The 12578-nt window shown below is 41.4% G+C and overlaps 1 protein-coding gene across 3 annotated transcripts in view; it reads right to left on the reverse strand.

Moving 5' to 3' along the window:
* APBA2 (amyloid beta precursor protein binding family A member 2) overlaps positions 1 to 12578 on the reverse strand; it is a 1094297-nt gene that overhangs the window by 57280 nt on the left and 1024439 nt on the right. For all 3 annotated transcript variants that reach the window (XM_085644084.1, XM_085644086.1, XM_085644085.1), the window contains one exon: positions 2814 to 2954. In XM_085644084.1, coding sequence (XP_085500210.1) covers positions 2814 to 2954 — 141 coding nt within the window. The remainder of the gene's footprint in view (positions 1 to 2813; positions 2955 to 12578) is intronic.

Here is a 12578-nt window from a genome sequence, read left to right on the forward strand (position 1 = left end):
GTCTGGAGTCTCTGTAGGAGTTATTTGGAGATTCCGGTGAAGAGACTATGTGGCAGTGAAATCTGCTGCTTGCGTGCTGGTCCTTATGGTGTGCTGAGGCAACCATTTCAATAACTTTCAATGTATGCATTGACTTGAGCTGTCATATTAAACTTGTCGTCTTTGATCATCCCTAGCTTTCTTGCTTGGTCTGCGGGTGTTGGTCCTAGGGCCGACATTCACCAGGTGGAATTCCATGGAGAGGTCTTGTAGCAAAGAACAATACTTCCAGATTGTCATAGTTGATCTTCAGGCAGTTGGTTTGCATCTAGTCTGCAACTATGGTCATGCAGTAGGTGAAGATGGTTCTGGTGGTATTTGTCTTGCCCACCAGGGAGAGGAGGAGTTGGGTCTCATCAGCGTAGGTGATGACGGTGATGTCTTGTGATCAGATGATGTTGCAGAGCAGTGTCATGTATATGTTAAAAAAGGTAGGGCTGAGGGACTTTCCTTGTGGCACACTGCATATCAATGTCTTTGTCTATGATGTGAAGGGTGGCAGCCCAACCCATTCCTCGTGAATCTACCGATGGGAGACAGTATCGAAGGCCTTGGAGAGGTCGAGCAAGATGAGAGCTACTGTTTCTCCTTGTCCGGGATGTTTTAAATGTCATTGGTGGCTGCGATGAGTGCTGTTTCAGTGCTGTGGTTCTTTCTTAATCCTGGTATAGTGTTCTCTTCAAGATGGTAAAGTTTGAGGTGGGTTGTGAGTTCCCTATTGATGGCCTTTTTAATCACTTTGGCTGGATAGAGGAGCAGGGAGATGGGCCAGATGTTGCTCAGTTGATTTGGGTTGACTGTGGGCTTCTTGAGGAGGTTATTGATTTCTATAAGGTTCAATTAATCCAGAAAAGTAGTGGTTGTTATGAAGTGTTGATGGTGTGGGTCAGGGTGGTGCTAATTGGTGATGTTCCCAGGTTGTAGATCTGATGAGGGCATGGGTCTGTTGTGGCCCCTGAGTGGATGGTCCGCCTGTTTGCCTCTATGTCCTTGGCCCTCTTGGTTGGTAGGGGGTAGACTAGCAATGATTTCTCTCTGGTTTTGTTGGTGTGCTAAGTTGCTGTAGGTGTTTGTGATTTTGCGTTCTTGCGGTTTGTGTGAGGCCTTCATGTAAGAGTCTTACACGAAGTTGAGAAAAGGATTAGGTCCTTATTATAATTGCCTTGTTAAAATGCCCAGTATTTTCCTGAAGAGGAATATTCTTTACTTGAGGTCATCCTAATTCCAAGGGAAGTGAAATGATGGGGATACCAAAATTGAGGGGACAAAAATGCAAGAATAGGAGCTCCGTGCCAATTACATTGTGCTTTCCCCCACAGTTTCACATGGAGATTGCTGTCACACATAACTTATCATTTTGAAGCAAATCATTTATTGTCACCTTTGTGGCTCTTGAGAATGTTGGAGCAGAAATGCCTGAACACCCTCATTGTCATCTCATGTCTGTACAGATAAGATTTTTTAGAAGGTCTTTCTACACAGGCAACTTAAACTTAGAGACTTGCATTCTCCATCTCTTTACTAACCAAGCAGACCAGGATAGCAGTCAGACACACTATCTTCAAGAATGGAGCAGTAGGAAGTGGCATGAAGAACGTTCTGATAAACAGGGAAGAGCTTAAGGGCCTGTGTTAGAGATCCCTAAACTAAACTGCCCTTCTCATTATAAAAAACTACAGAATGTGTGAAAGCTATACATGCCACAAAAATAACGTCTAGCAGCTACCCTCGGGAAAGATACAATTGCCATTTATATTTCACTGTCTATAGGACACTGAGCGCATATAAGCTTGCAATAGTTCATGAGAATGCATGAAAGACTCAAAGGGAATGTATAGTACTGAAGTTTGGCCCTTTTCCTTCTTGCCTAAGCAAAGATACAGAGTCATAATAGAAGTGTTGTAATCTGTGTGAAAGGAGAGTGCTTCGCAATAAAAGTGAGTTAGGTGATTAAAAAGCTGTTGATGTCCTTAATTAATGAATGACAGAAACATACTCTAATTCTTCTGCATACCTCCCTGGAAATCTGCACCATAATAAAAAATAAATCTTTTTATAACTCAAACATAAGACACAGGTATCTCAAATCAACCCATGACATTTTATAAGCCCTGTAGGAACTTATGAAAACCCTTGCCTCTGAAACTCATGCATATTGTCTTCGAGGAGGATTGAATTTCAGCTTTCAAGAATTAAGCAATCATTTATATTTTTCTTTAAAAACGGCTTTTTGTACCTTCTCCATACCCATGTCTTTTATTAGCAACATTGATGCCAGGGTTCTGATTCATAATTTACCCCAGTTCACACCTTAGATGAATTATAGAGTTTCATGTTCAGCCATGATGATCCTACTGAATATGCACATATAACTCTAACTCTGCTATATATTTCCCAGTACAAAATGCACTGACAACATACTTCTGTGAATCAGCCCTGAAATGTCCAACTGCCTATAAGTAAAAGTGTGTAGAGGGCGCAGTACGTTCAATTTGTACCAATTGTACATGATTATTCCTATTTTATTCCCATTTGAGATGCTTCGGGACAATTCTCTAAGTTATCTAAGGGTACAGAAAAGAGCACTACAGGAGCACTCTTTGACACTTGTACATGTCTTTGTGAATATACCCCAATGTTTGTATTTATTATTAACTCTTAGGAAGTCAGACGACTCAAGAATTCCACCATCACCAAGAACAGGATACAAAACGTGGCTAACACGAAGCAAATACAGATAAAAGGATTCTAAAGCAAGGAATAAAAGAGCTCACCTCCCCCACAGAGTTGGACAAGGCCTGTACAATCTTCTCGTGAGCTGTTGCCACCACACTTTGCCCGTTGATCTCGATGATGCGATGGCCAACTCTGACTCCTCCCCGCTCTGCTATTCCACCCCTCATCAGGCTGCAGATCTGTGAGGCAAGTTCAAAGTAAACTCATTAGAAAGAAAGTAGAAAGGAGTGGCACAGAGTGGAGTGGTGTATACTGGAGTGGCTTGGAGTGACGCAGAGTGAAATTATGCAAATTCAGAGGAGAATCATTAACTTTAACAAGATTAACCCACAACTTTTCCTCGTCGAACAACCACACTATTCTGAGCCATGGCAAAAACTGCAAGGAGACAATATTTATATTTTTATTATTCAGAGCAATGTTTTGTAATTACATAGGAAAAGCCTAGAAACACTATTGCGACTCTCGATTATAGGTTGTAAGATGTTCTGACAAGCAAAACATTTTCATCTGAATTGCTTAGTAATATTCATACAGAACTTTTTTTTTTATTAAGGCCCTAAAATGACCCCCAAGTCACTTCAGAGAACCAATATAGACTTTATCTATTTGTAGTGGCTGCTGGGGTGAACTTTGTAAAGTAGTAGTGCATAAAACTGCAGGGTAAATTTACATATACATCCACGCGCCAGAACTAGAGTTATGTGTTTGCAAGTGACATCTGTTATGTAGGTCCTGATTTCAAATGCCAGCAGAACCTACTCAGTCTCACATCCTCCCAGGTCAGAAAACTGAGAACCAGTACATTGAGCAACAACACCCGTTACTTACATCACTTAGAAACAAAATAGGATCTAAAGCGCTATACTCAAAGCAGGTGTTTTATTACTCTAGTCCTGGAATGCATGACTAACAAGACATTGAGATCAAAGACATTACTGGTTGAAGTGTTGTATGACCACTTTGAATCATTGTTGGTTTTGTCTTAGTGTTAATTACACTCTGGAAACAATACATTGAATAGAAAATATTATGTCAAAAGCTTTTAATGGGGTTTATCCAGTGGCAATTTCAGGGAAATTACTTTTTTTTCCTAAAAGGTGGAATACTGCAAGAAGTGCAAGAATTCAGCACCTTGGAAAGTATCTTGATGACATCATCAAGCAGGCAAATCAACTTACAGAATATGTCACAGAATACTGGCATCTAAAGGCATTTTGAGTTTTGCACCATTTTTGGACTTCTTGTCCGTTTGCAAGTGTTGAATGGGTTGCCAGACATAAGATGCCAGTATCCTAATAGATGGAACGGAAATACAGACGCCCTTTGAAAGACTAGCTCCCTTGACATGATAAAGTTCCTCTTTTAGAAGTACCTTTCACAGCGCCCATAGTACACCCCATGTACCCTTCTGAAAAAAGCCATCAGTTTCAGGCTTATCTTTCAAAAAAGTATGTCTCTGATGAAATTCCAGAGCAGCGCTTTGTCAGGCCGAGAACGAGCAAAGAAAGAGAACCCCCACAAATTAAAGATGGGATTAATAGCACATTTATTCAATGAAGCAATCTGGTTCCTCTGCCCCCAATATATGTGACAAAAATAATAGCCCACAATCCACCGCTACCAGGAAAACAGGTACAGGAGGGCAAAGGAGCACAGTGACATTTGGCCATGTTACATAATTACTGGAGGGGGTGGTGCGCTCAGACCTCTCACCTCTGCTTTGTGTGTGAGTAGCCTATCCAGGCTACTAATTTTCTCTCTAAAGTGGTTCTTGTAGTCTTAGATTTATGTATAGCATACCCAGGATTAAAAGTTCCAGAATACAAACAAAAAGTCTTGGTCTGGACGACCTATTCACAAGTGCAGCATAGAAGCTGGAGAGCGCTGCACATCACAAACTGCATTTAACTTGAGCTTATCCTCTACCATCTTCTCTGCCGCATCCAGAGTTGCGTGTAGTACAGTGGAGTGTAGAAGAGTGGAGTGGCATAGAGTGGATTCGAGTAGAGTGAAGTGGTGTATAGCGGAGTGGCGTAAAGTGTAGTAGGGTACTGTGTATTAGCGTAGAGTGGGGTGGAGTACATTGAAGTGGTGTTGCATACAGTCAAGGAAACTTATCAATTAGAGTGGCTTCCCATATACTGGAGTGGAGTGCTGTGTTGGACAGTGTTGAAAACTGTCATAGGGAGTTGCACGATAGAGCATACGGGCATAGAGCCAAGAACACATTTGGACAATGGAGTGTATGGGGATAGAGTGGAGCAGTGTCTAAGTGAGTGGCATAGAGTGCAGTAGAGTTTTGTAGAGTGGAGTTATTTAGAGGAGGAGAGTACACTAGAGAGGCGTAGAGTGGAGTAGCACACAGTGGGGTGGCATCAAGTGGTATAGCATAGAGAGGAGTGGCATACATTGGAATAGCATATAGTGGAGCAGTGTGCAGTGGAGTGGCATACACTGGAGTAGCATACAGTGGAGCGTCGTATAGTGTAGTAGCACACAGTGGAGTAGTGTACAATGAAGTGATGCAGACTGGAGTGATGGATTGTGGGATGGGCTAGAATGTAATAGTGTACTGTGGAGTGGTGTACCATGCAGTGGGGTAGACTGGAACACCATAAAGTAGAATGGAAAAGATTGAAGTTGCGTACAGTGTAGTAGCGAAGGGTGGAGTGGCATACAACAGAATCGCGTAGAGTGGAGTACAGTGGAGAGACGTAGAGTAGAATAGCATAGAGTGGATTCGCCTAGAGCAGAGTGGCATAAATTGGAGTGGTGTAGACTGGAGTGGCATACTGTGGAGTGGGGCAGAGTGGAACAGGGTGGAGTGAAGTGGCGTCCAATGGACTAGCGTAGAAAGGAGTGGCACAGAGTGGATTGGTGTACACTGGAGTGGCTTGGAGTGACGTAGAGTGAAGTTATGTATAGTGGAGTGGCACACAGTGGAATAGCATAGTGTGGTGTGATGCACAGTGGAGTAGCATAGAGTGGAATAGCGTGTAGTGGAGTAGCGTACAGTGTAGGGGCATACAATGAAGTGGTGTAGACTGGAGTGGCGTAGAGTGTAATAGCATACAGTGGAGTAGCGTACAGTGTAGTCGCATACAGTGAAGTGGTGTAGACTGGAGTGGGGTAGAGTGTAATAGCATACAGTGGAGTAACGTATAGCGGAGAGGCATACATTGGAGTGGTGTACAGTGGAGTGGTGTAGACAAGCGTGGAGTGGGGTAGAGTGGAATAACATACAGTGGAGTGGCATACATTGGAATGGTGCCCAATAGAATAGCATAGGATGCAGTGGCATAGAGTGGAGTGCCATACACTAAAATGGTGTAGCGTGCAGTAAAGTGGCACACAGTGCAATATCATTGAGTGGAGTGGCATACAATGGGATAGTGTATATGGCAGTAGCATCCCGTGGAGTGCTGTACAGTGAGGTGGCTTAGACTGGAGTGGCGTACAGTGGATGTGTGTACAGTGTAAGAGAGTAGAGGTAGTGGCGTACAGTGGAGTTGTGCACAGTGTAATAGCATAGAGTGGAGTGGTGTAGAGTGGAATCTGGTACAGTAGAGAGGCATAGAATGGAGTGTCGCAGAGTGGAATAGCGTAAAGTGGAGTACAGTGGCATAGCATATGTATGTATGTGAAATTTATCAGCAATGCAGATTATGGTGTGCAGAGTAAGGCAAAACAGCAAATTGCGCTGCCTTGAATTTCTACAGATTAACCAATCAACCCAGGGCCACATATAGTGGCCTTGCATTGTTTTGTAAATATGACTCAAGTATTGCATTGCCCTTGTGACACCATGTGTGATGCAAGGGTACTGCAATCCACTAAAACAGCTAGCCTTAGGTATATTGTGGGCCATGGTATACTGCTGTAACTTTGCAGTGTACTGTGGTACATGGCAATGACAAGCCAGTATATACTTGGTTAATGGATGTTTTTAGAGAATGAAACAACAGCCATATTGTTCTTCCTACACTTTGGTTGGGTCCAGTGTTAGGGCCTTGGATATAGAGAAGGAGTAGGCCACTACCTATTACCACTCTATTACAGTGGCATTAGGCAGGGAAATGTATTTTTTTATTTTTTCATATAATTTTATATACGTTTATGGCCTTGTACCATAGTAATTAATGAACTTTTGTGAAATTCCACAAAAGTACAGTGGTCACATATATCACTAAGTTTGAATGCCTTATTACTTAAAAATAATTACCCTGTTTAACTGCAGTGCCCGGAAAGCATCATCTGTGTCCATAATGTATAATCCTGCCATATTTCATCTGAATCCATTTAGCCATTTCCACGCTACATCAAATACAATAGTCTATGGAAAATGCACTGGTGGAAAAACATGCTTTGGGACCCCATTTTTATCTTTGTACCACCTTAACGATTCACCATGAACATTTACATCTCAATCAATCAAAATATGCTTATTCAGTTTATATAAAAACATAAAAATCTTAAAATAAAAATAAATATATCATCTCAAAATGCAGAAAATCTTACAGGTCTGGGAAGTTTTGTGGTGATTTGTCAAATGGGTGAAAAGTTATTAGGAAGCTAAAATCTGAGGAATTCCTATCTCTGAGAATACTAACAATAACTAGAGAGTGGCAATCAGATTTAATGTGATTTATTTCTTTTTCTATATTGTATTTGTTTTAATTTGTTGGTTAACATAATCACATGACCATAAATTGGTCTTTCAGTTGTTCATGTAGTAAATCTGAAACTTAACATATGCAGTGTAGTTTATTTTTGGGGCTTCCTTGCTATTTTTAGTAGTATTGTGCTACACAGATATCGGTAAATTATTTAGCCTTATAACTTCATAACTACTTCACAATATCACTTGCAATAGCAAAAATAATCATATACATAGTCTAATGCACATTGCTGTGAAATGTCATTACAATCCGTTTAGCTGCTATGTCAAATACAAAAGTCTATGTGAAATGCATTGGTGTGAAAGTGTGTTTCCGGACCCTCCTTTTTTCTTTGCACCCCTTGACCAAATGCCTCCAAACACAAATCATATATATATATATATATATATATATATATATATATATATATATATATATATATATATATTATCTACTGGCGGTCGCCAGTAGATAGTTATAGTTAGGACCCTGTTTCCATAGGAAATCCGCAACATTCTATTTGGAATAACTTTGGCGCCGGTCGATGAATCCTCGCGAAATTTTCAAAATAGGTGGGGCGCTACGCTCCGCTCCTACCCTGAAAGTCTCGGGGGGATTCGTCAAGCGGGGGCTGAGAAAAAAGGGGGGTCCCAAAACGCGTTTTTCCCATGCATTTTTCCATAGGACCTTTAGACACAGCTACAGCCCGAACGGCTGAACAGAGTTACTTGAAATTTGGCAGAGAGGTAGTCCTCAGGTCAAGGAAGTGCCTTTTGTAGGTCTGGTGTAAATCTGTTCAGTAGTTCCTGAGAAAATAGCATTTAAATCAATATATATATATATATATATATTATCTACTGGCGGTCGCCAGTAGATAGTTATAGTTAGGACCACGTTTCCATAGGAAATCCGCAACATTCTATTTTGAATAACTTTGGCGGCCGGTCGACGAATCCTCGCAAAATTTTCAAAATAGGTGGGGCGCTACGCTCCGCTCCTACCCTGAAAGTCTCGGGGGGATTCGTCAAGCGGGGGCTGAGAAAAAAAAATATATATATATATATATATTCACTGAAAAAGCCATAGGTTTCACACACGTTATAGTTACGAATTAGCATTTAAAAAACCTTGCGAATTCACTTAAAAAACCATAGGTTTCACACATGTTATAGTTAGCTGGACATTTCACTCGTAAAAAACCAATGAAATTCCCCCGTTATAGTTAGTGCAGGCAACTATAACTCACGCGACCGCAATCCTCTGCTGATGACGTCAGATATTACATTAATCTTTAGCTATACATATATTACAAATATTTATTTTTCATAAAGACACATATGTCATCAGTGATGTAATATCTGACGTCATCAGCAGAGGATTGCGGTCGCGTGAGTTATAGTTGCCTGCACTAACTATAACGGGGGAATTTCATTGGTTTTTTACGAGTGAAATGTCCAGCTAACTATAACATATGTGAAACCTATGGTTTTTTAAGTGAATTTGCAAGGTTTTTTAAATGCTAATTCGTAACTATAACGTGTGTGAAACCTATGGTTTTTTCAGTGAATTTGTACGTTTTTTTAAATGCTAAGTTATGTATTTATTAAATTATTTTTTTCAGGTTTTTCACCGTGCGCGCACCGTGCGCGCACCTCGCGATTTAAAAAAAACAAAAAAATTGTTTTTTTCGCACTTGGGGGTCCTTCTGTGACCCCCTGACCAAGGCTAGGGGGTCAGGAACTGTCCACTCTGCCCCCTTTTCACGTACTCCACCTTTTTTTTTCACCCCTTCAGACTGCGAGAGACAAAATGGCGGCCGGCACTTCCTGGTTTCGACCGATTCGAATGTTTACCGACATCTAACAACCAATCAGAATTGCGCTTGCGCACGGCAGGGTGCGCGCACCGTGCGCGCACGGTGTGCGCGTATAGATATTGATATGCTTTTAAATGCTATTTTCTCAGGAAATACTGAACAGATTTACACCAGACCTACAAAAGGCACTTCCTTGACCTTATGGCTACCTCCCTGCCAAATTTCACGTAATTCTGTTCAGCCGTTCGGGCTGTAGCTGCGACTAAAGGTCCTATGGAAAAATGCATGGGGAAATGCATTTTGGGACCCCCCCTTTTTCTCGGCCCCCGCTTGATGAATTACCCCGAGACTTTCAGGGTAGGAGCTGAATGGAGCACCCCATTAGTTTAGAAAATTTCGCGAGGATTCGTCAACCGGCGCCAAAGTTATTCAAAATAGAATTTTCAGATTTCCTATGGAAACTAGGTTGTAACTATAACTATCTACTGGCGACCGCCAGTAGATAATATATATATATGATTAGATTCCTTTACTCCAAACACAAATCCCAGTAGCAGAAGATAATGATACTCCTTATTGCAAAAAGACAGATAACCCAGCATCATACAATTGGCAAGATATAGTCGTTCAGACAAACATCCCTCAATCCATCAAAGACTCCGTCAATTGTCTTAAAATGTGCACTCCATTTATCAAGGTTCCTGGACAATTTCATAAAGTACAAGTTAGCTCCCTCCACAATACCAAAAGTTTCCTATGCTACAACGTTCCAAATGCAATATTTAATTTTTTAGGTTTCGCCTGCACAGAATTCAATTGCATTTAATATATCTTAAAAGGGGCTTACATCCCATCCTACCTTTTCATTTGTTGCTGTGCTTGCCACTTACTTACCCTCTGTTTCTATTGGTTAGTGAATACTATTTCCTGTTCTTTCCTTGTTTGTTTATGTTATCAGTTTCCCATGGCCCAAGAACTCATTTTCATCTGCATTAGTGGGTGGAACTTTTTTTATTAGGTTTGCCTGCACAGCATTTACTGTTTATCTTTTCCTAATTTTGTTATTTTGTTTGTCTGATGTCTTTTATTTAATGTCCTTGTGTCAGCACGCATTTCAAGCATGCTTGTAAACTGCATGTCTTCTTTTTTTTTTCCAATGCCTTTTAAGTAATCTTTTTGTTTTGTTTGTCCGATGTATTTATTTAATGTGCACACATTTCAAACGTGTTTCTTTTACTTGGCAGTAAAGAGGTTTGTCTGCTCTGCTCTGTTGACCCGTAAACTAACGTTCTTCACCACCTAGGCAGTTCTTTTCTTTGTCCAATATAAATGCCACAATGGGCGACACACAGGAACAGTTTCTTAGGCAAACATGATGATCAGCGAGTGTTTTATCATCGTTTTAAAGAAAGGTCCCCAAAAAATGAGTTAAAAGGGAAAATAGGCTGGCATTACGTTAGGGTTAAATTTTATCCTGAGTGCCTCCAAATTAGATTGTACATCAGGAGTCTGAAGTGCTTTTTCCACAAGGACTCTCACATGCCCTACTGTTCACAACTCTTGGGGAGGGCCTCATCCTAAGACACGTCCCCTGGTGTCAGATACTGCTGGCTGCTTGCTTCAAGCCCAGCATGAACGTCACAGCACAGAGAAGGGATAATTTTGGTTCAGCTGGCCACAAGACACTTCAGAAGCTGTCTGAGGTGGTTTACAGTAGGTGTAAACTGAACTCACAGGCAGAAGGCAGGAGGCCCTTGGAGGATGGATGTCCTGTGAGTATTCAAAGGGAGTGTAAACTACACAATCGCTGTCGGAGGTCAGGGACCCATTGTTTAGTCTCTAGTCCTTGTTATGCATAACAATAATTCAGAATGTGAACTGGTGTTTTCCCCTCAATGCAGTTCTGGTGAGAAGACGGATGGCACGAAATGACTCTTATGTTTCCATTCACGTATGTTATGTTGAACACGGCTCAATCACCCTCCTACTGGCACCTGTTGCTACCTCAGTTCACTCTTCAAACCCTATTCAGATGCTGAAGCGGACTACAGACGAAAGGCACACACATTCACATTACCATAGTGGTGGCGTGGGTGAGCGCCTGCTTCATAGCGCTGTGCAAATTGTGGACCGGAGCAGCTCAATGCATCGGAACATGTGTGGACATTACAGAGATGATGCTCTTTGTGGCTGTACAATGGTGTTGGCTGCTTCTGTTACTCATTGGGTGTTGGCAGCATTCTTATCCATACACCAACTGCTGAGAAAAACACAAAAAGACGTGTCACGGGACACTTAAGATCTACAGGCTTTATTGGCAATCTATCCCTGACGTTCCAGACGCAAAGTGCAATGTGAACCATTCAGGAACATGAGCACTTTTATTCTCGCAATGGTGACATGGATCCATGTGCATGCCATTGGGTCAGGGGTCATGGCTGCTGGCAAGATTTCACCCCGGTTTGCACAAACTATATCTGTCATGTTGGGAGACATGCATGAGTGTGTGTCCTTTTTTGTCTGGACCTGTAGAAATCAGCAAAGATAAAGTAGGGCTCACACACTCTGTAACTGTACAAATGATCACATATTTTGCAGTTTTAAGAAGAGATGACTTTGAAGTTTACAGACGTTGGCTGTGAAGTTAATATCGAACTGTGCGGTATATATTCAGTGAGGGGTTCACTGACTCTGGGGCCTGTTCTTACAGCAAGATCACGGATATGAACTAATTTTAAGCTTGGATACCCGACGGGGGTGGGTTGTAACACAGCAGATACCTTTACATGTTGATACTATTGTTCTCTTTGAGCAAATGGAGAAAGATAGTTGGTGTGGCCGACCTCCCCTATGGCACTGGTCTGAGCCGACATTGGCACTTTGCAGCTCTTCTCACATCATCAGTTTTGTTTTTGGGTCACAGTGCATCCCCCTAAAGAGTCAACATGTTACTCTGATTCTTCATTATCATGAAGGGGGAACATACCTATTGATAAAATAATGCTGGACACATCCTTTCCACCCTCCAAATCGCAACTGCATAAAACATGCTTTGCTTAAATGTATTAAAGGGTTACGATGGTTGGTGAACGTTGACGGCGGCATTTGATTTTTGCTCACTAAGCTAAAGCTTACAAAAAAAAATAAACTTATAACTAATCACATAGGCGAAACCCATTGCATTTGCCAATGCTTATCTTACTAGGTAGGATGAAGATTTTGAGATTACAAAGGAATGACATACGTTCCCCTGCATTTTTAAGGAAAAAGATTTGAACATAAAAATATGATTTCGTTGCATCCTTTCTCAAACTCACCGGTAGTGT

The sequence above is a fragment of the Triturus cristatus genome, chromosome 3_1 (genome assembly GCF_964204655.1).
Source record: "Triturus cristatus chromosome 3_1, aTriCri1.1, whole genome shotgun sequence".
NCBI classification, from domain to species: domain Eukaryota; kingdom Metazoa; phylum Chordata; class Amphibia; order Caudata; family Salamandridae; genus Triturus; species Triturus cristatus.